Source organism: Gallus gallus, chromosome 1 (assembly GCF_016699485.2).
Source record: "Gallus gallus isolate bGalGal1 chromosome 1, bGalGal1.mat.broiler.GRCg7b, whole genome shotgun sequence".
Lineage (NCBI taxonomy): Eukaryota > Metazoa > Chordata > Aves > Galliformes > Phasianidae > Gallus > Gallus gallus.
Genome location: NC_052532.1, coordinates 61,687,887 through 61,694,118, shown reverse-complemented (window position 1 = coordinate 61,694,118; position 6,232 = coordinate 61,687,887). Strand labels below are relative to the sequence as shown.

General features: G+C 58.6%; 1 protein-coding gene across 1 annotated transcript; it reads left to right on the top strand.

Moving 5' to 3' along the window:
* Positions 1-609: 609 nt before the first annotated feature.
* Positions 610-5,162, top strand: CECR6 (cat eye syndrome chromosome region, candidate 6). The gene is made up of 2 exons (XM_040652806.1): positions 610-876; positions 1,087-5,162. Exons 1-2 carry the CDS (start codon positions 610-612, stop codon positions 2,143-2,145), a joined length of 1,326 nt encoding a protein of 441 aa, XP_040508740.1. The 3' UTR covers positions 2,146-5,162.
* The last annotated feature ends 1,070 nt before the right edge of the window (positions 5,163-6,232 follow it).

Below are 6,232 nucleotides of genomic sequence, written 5' to 3'. Positions count from 1 at the left end.
TGTCCAACGTGAAGCAATTGTCCCAGCAAGTCAGGCTGGGCAGAGCCCTCGCTACTCAGCGTAACTGAGATCAGGAAATCTGTGTAGTATAAGCCACTCACTTGGCTGTGCATTTACCTATGACGGAGCGAAAGCAAATATTCAGCTCCAGGATGAGCCACAGGTCAGCGCTCGGCTTCAGGCTGTGCCCAGGCTGCAGCCTTTCACTCAGGCAGGCCGGGGGGCCGGAGGAGACCAGCGCCATCGAAGCCTCTCTCCTTTTCTGGGCTCGGTGCCGGGGCTGTGCCATACGGGTGGGCGGGCGACGACCCTCCCGAGGCTCCGCTCCCGAGCTATACCGCCGGGGGGGTTCCTCCCCCGTCCCCTCCTGCCCCCCCGGCGCACAGCCGCTCTCAGCTCGCCCACCCCCAGCCCACCCACCGCCGCTGCGCTGCAGCTCGGCGCCGCCCCCGACCCCCTCGCCGCGCCCCGCCGCCTCTCGGGCTCTTTCTCGGTGCCGCTGTCGGTGCCGGTGCGGCGGCGCGGGGAGCGGGGGCGGGCCGGGGGCGGGTCGGGGGCCGCGGCGCGGCCGTCGGGCCCGGCGCGCCGGCTCGGGGGCCGGGGAGGACCATGCACCGCGCTGCCTCCAACCAGCGCTCGGTCTCCTCCTCCTCGGGTTCCTTCCAGCCGCCGCCGCCGCCGCCGCCGCCACCGCCGCACGCCGCCGACCGGCAGCCGCTCTTCCCGGGGAGCTCCAGCAGCGGCGGCAGCCGGCGGGGCTCGGGGTCGAGCTCGGGCTCGGCGCGGGCCTGCCGCCCTCGCAGCCCCCGCAGCAGCCCCGAGGAGGAGGAAGAAGAGGAGGAGGAAGAAGACAGCATCAGCATCAGCAAGCCGCTGGTGCCGCCGCCCGCCGCCCCGCCGCCCGCCGCCGCCTCGCCGCTCCCCAGCAGCAGCAGCAGCAGCAGCAGCGGCGGCGGCGGCGGCGGCGGCGGCGGAGGGAGCCCGGGCCGCGGGATGACGGCTGCGGAGCTGTACGGGGCGGCGGCGGCGGGCGGCGGGGCGGCGGGCGGCGGGGCGGCGGCCGGGGGGCTGCTGCTGGGGCCCGGCGGGGCGGCGGGCGGGCGGCGCTGGGGCTTCCAGGCGCTGTCCCTGGTGCTGCTGCTGGGGCAGGGTGCGCTACTGGACCTCTACCTGATCGCCGTCACCGACCTGTACTGGTGCAGCTGGATCGCCACCGACCTGGTGCTGGCGGCCGGCTGGGGCATCTTCTTCTGCCGCAACAGCCGGGCGCGCCGCCGCGAGCGGCCCCCGCCGCCCCCCGGGCCGCCGCCGCCGCACCCGTTGCTGCTGCACGGCCCCCCCGGCGGGCGCGGGGCCGGGGGGCGCGGGGCCGGCGGCCCCCCCCGCGGCGGCGACTTCGCCTACGCGCATCTGGCCTGGCTCATCTACTCCATCGCCTTCACGCCCAAGGCGGCGCTCATCCTGGGCACCTCCATCCTGGAGCTGATCGAGCTGCGCCTGCCTCTGGGCACCACCGGCTTCCGCATCACCCTGGCGCTCTCCGCCCCGCTGCTCTACTGCCTGCTGCGGGCCATCGGCGCCGAGGGCTCCGGCCAGCTGCTCCTGCCCCCGCAGCCTCCGCCGCAGCACCGCGCCGCGGCCGCCTTCCTCGCCACCTGCCTCGACCTCCTCGACAGCTTCTCCCTGCTGGAGCTGGTGCTGCAGCCCAGCCGCCCCGCACCGCTGCCCGCCCCGCTGCGCTACCTCCTCATCGCCGTCTACTTCCTCTGCTTGGCCTCGCCGGTGCTGTGGCTCTACGAGCTCAGCGCAGCCCGCCCGCCCGGAGCCGCACGCCTCGCCCTCCACCTGCTGCTGCCCGCCGGGCTGCTGGACGCGCCGCTGCTGGCGCTCCGCTGCCTCCTGCTCCTGCGCTACCAGCAGCCACTCTCCCTCTTCATGCTGAAGAACCTCTTCTTCCTGGCCTGCCGTGGCCTGGAGGCCCTGGAGACCTGCTGTGTCCTGCACCCCACCGCCACCCTGCCGCCGTCCAAGTACGGCTCTGCTGCCGGGCCCCCCGCCGCCGCCCCGCTGGGCCACGGGCTGTCCGACGTCGACGTGGGCCCCCATGGTTATGTCAATGCACTGGCCGTCACCGCTCAGGGCTGAGCCCGTCGAGCCCCGCCAGTCTCTCTGTGTTTCTGCTCAGGTTCCCTCTGCTGTGGCCAAGCGTGGGAAGGGACGTGGACACCCCGCCGGACTCCTGCTGCCCTCCCTGCCCTATAGACAATGCCGTCAGCGGAAGCTTGACGCGGACACTGCTACCTGCAGGAGCCCATGGCCGATATTTCACACCTGGAAAACACATCTGCCCCAAACCACGGGTCCTCTTCCAGTGCTTTTGCCTCTCCGCACTGCCCGGAGGATCCCACTCTTTCCCCTTCACTCCCCACCAAGACATTGTGTTGCTTTGTGACCATAAAGGTTTGGTTTTCTTTTCTTCCCCTAAGCAACAGGGACCAGACACTCCCCACTCCTTCAGGAACAACTGTTGACCAGCGATGAGATGCGAGAGGGGCCTGAGCAGCAGAGATGTGCCTTCTTGGTGCGTGCAGGACAAGGAAAAGCACTCTTGGGTTCCACCGGTCCTGCAAAGCCACCCCTATGACCCAGCAGAGCTGGGAAGGTTGGGGAGGAGCAGCTGGGGAACGCCTGGAAGCACTCTGGCCATCTGCTCATTTCAAGCCTTGAAGCCACTTCCTCCAAGCTGTAAATGTCTACCTCTGTGCTTCAACCTTTGGCATCTTATGTTGACTTCACACGCTAAAGAAACAAGTGAATCCAAAATGGACATGGTCCGGGGGATTGCTCCCACCGAGACACTGACTTCTGGTGACAACAGGGTTTAGGCAGCCTCCTGCTGGCTTCAGACAGCAGCGCCTGCTTGCTGGGGCGCTCATTTCTCTGTGAATATGCATGTTTGTGGGATCAATGTTGGTTTTCCTTTATGCAGCATAGGGACTTCCTTCGTGTAGGGCAGGAGGGCTGGAAAGGTCCCCCTGACCTCTTCCCACATCTGTTTGAGGGAGCAGCAGGGCAGCTCCCAAATGGCGGTGTGGGACTGGGTGCTGCCTGGGGCCTGTGCTGGCTGAGCACAGAACAGGGCACTCCAGCACCCTGCCCTGCAGGTGTGTGTGGTTAAGGGTGGTGGGGGAGCCGTAAGTTGTACTTTTTGTCTCATAGGAACACAGTTATCTTTGGTTTTAAGCTCCATGTATGTGTGGGGTGGGTTGCGGCCCGCTCTTCAGCCTGGCTCCAGCCACTTCCCAAATCGGCTGCACCGAAGCAGGAGCACGGAGGCCATGCTTGGAAGAAGACCTTTGCCTCCCACAGGCCTCTATTTCGCTCCCTGGCCAAGGCTGCTGTCATTGGCTTCCTGTCCAGAGCCTTTTTTCAAGCCGTCCTGATGGTAACGGGCACAAGAGCCCACCGCCTCCTCCGCAGAGCCAGCAGCAGGACGCAGGCACGGCCCAGTCCTGCCCACACCCACCTCTTCCAGGGCTCCGGCCTCCTGCCCTTCACGCAGCAGGGCCTGCCCCAGCGCACATGTTTACAGCAGTGCCAACTTCCAGCTCCCCCCGGCAGAACCGCGTGCCCTCAGGTGGCCAACAAGCCTCTGGGGCTCAGGAACAACGGGGCGACAGCGCTGCTCTGCTCCAAGCTGGGAGGGGAGACCCGCTGCTCTCCCCCTGCCAAACAGAGCCAGCACAGACTCGGCTTAACTTTCCCACCAGTGCTTTATTTTTAACCTGAGACCTCAGGTGGGCACTTGTGTGAATTTTGGCCAGTGGCCTTCTCTTCAGTAATTCCTTTTTGTCTGGACAATCTTGGTGCTGTGAGTGACCGTGATTGTAAAACTAAGTACTGTGAATTTTTCCTATGTGATGTGAGCTGTGTCTAGGGGATGCTACCGTCCTGGCCAAAGGGGTGCAGTCGCAGGTCTGTTGGGGTTGTGCAGATACTGGTTTCCTTGCACATGCCTTTTCCAGCAGTGGACAGTGCTGGACAGTTAAAGCTCAGAAAGAGCTGCAGTACAGCTTAGGGAGAATGAGAAGATACTTGCACCCAAGCTTCAGTCAAATGAGAATAATATGTGCCAAAAATACGGTGAAGGAAGAAAAAGCTATTCATCCCCAGCTCTGTTTTGCTGCTCCTATGGTGTGGTTCATGATAGCACCAAAGTGAGTAGAACATCCCTAATACACGCAGGCATGAGCATAGCTGAGACACCGGAAGAATCACAGCAGAATTACTACTAATGCATCTTACTTATTCAGTACACCCTCACAGCTGCTCTTTCAATAGTGAGTGCCTTTTTCCATCTAAGACATTAGTGAGAAAATGGCATATTGGAAATGTAAGTAGCCATGGCATTTTCAAACCTTTGACTACGTTGAAATTACAGTTCAGATTTGTCCCCTTATGCAATAACTACCTGGGGCAGATGACACCACAAAATGATGATGCTATTGCATCAAATTCCTCTGTAGAAAAAGTGGTTCTTCATAGCCCCATTGTTTATAGGGTGTTAGAAAATGTGCTGTTTGGGATGTATGAAGCTTCTGTAGCAGCTGACTGTACAGAAGCCCCCATGCAACTATCTATTGGAGGGCAGTGCTGCCCTCCACTTACTTACTACAGAGAAGCAATTAAAGCTCTGCAGTGTCTCATTCCTAAGCCTGCCCCACCTTTTAAACTCCCTTCTCTTTGTTAATTGAGCACTCATATCCATTTAGACCCTTCTGCTGCACAATAGATCCATCCGCAGAAGAAACGGACAGTGGTGCTGTCCAAGAGCAAACAATACCTCACCCAACACACCTTGCACACCTACTATCTTGTGCCCAACATTAATTACTGGTCCAGGTCAATAACACTGCAATATCAAGTTGTGCCATATGAAAATATACACCCCTTGGGGTCCTGTTACAAGGCTTGTAGCAGAGCTCAGCTATTTAGCATTCTGTTGCATGCCTCACTAAAAAGAGACCATTCCCAGGATGGGAAAATGAAGTGAGAGATGAGGCCTGTGGCCAGTGGACACTTGGCATCCCCCTGGCATTAATCAGAAGCTGTATTTTTTAAAAAGCAAGATTGTTAAAATAAAATTAGAAACTTGTGACTGATTCTGTCCTCCTTTGAGTCTTGCTGAGCTCTTCAGTTTTGTGTTCAGGGACCAACAGATGCATTAGTGTTCCTTGCTCTCCTCATGTTGGGTTGCTAAAATAGTGTCTGGATTTTTCCCCTCCAACAAACTTCTTGTAAGTGAAAGCGAATTCTAAAAGCTGCAACACCAAAGGGACTACTTGAAAAGGGAATAATGAAGACATAAAAAATCCAGATGACACTTCTGAGCTTCCTACTTAAATGATTCACAGAAGTGTATACCACTTGAAAAGAACTCATGGGAAAAAAAAAACACATATCATTTAAATGCTAATTACTGGAAGATAAAAGAAGTTTTAAAAGCTGGGATCAGCAAGATGGCAATTATTCATGTAATCTGAGAAATGAGTTCCCATTGGAGAAACTCTGAGCTCACAGCTTGCTTAGCTCCCAATGGATTAGGTCCTATGCTGACAGGACACGAAGGCAGCACCAACTTTCATAGAATAAGAAAGGTTGGAAAAGACCTCTAAGATCACCCACTCCAACCGTCAGCCTATCACCACCATGTCCACTATACCATGTCCCTCAGTGCCCTATCCACACGGTTCTTGACCACTTCCAGGAACATCACCATCCTGGGCAGCCTCTTCCAATGCCTCACCACTCCTTCTGAGAAGAAATGTTTCCTACTATCCAACCTGAATCTCCCCTGACACAACTTGAGGTCACATTTCCTCTCATCCTATCACTGTTACCCGGGAGAAGAGGCTGACCCCCACCTTGCCACAATCCCCTTTCAGGGAGTTTTAGAGAGAGAACATCTCAAGTTTGGTTGCACGAAGTGCTCAGTGCTCCTGAGCATTTTGCTGCAGAGACAGCCAGTGTTCTTGACAGCTCTGCCTCACTGTCCAGGCCCCACACAGAAACCACATGCATTCAACTTCTGTAACACCCATTTGGAAGGTACATGCTCTTCCCACACATGTGAAGGTCCCCAGCTGTATCTGTCGGTGCCTTGCAGGCATGTTTTGGTGCCTGCCAGCTGATCTGCTTCTGGTTCTGTATCCATTTTGCCAGAAGAAATTCT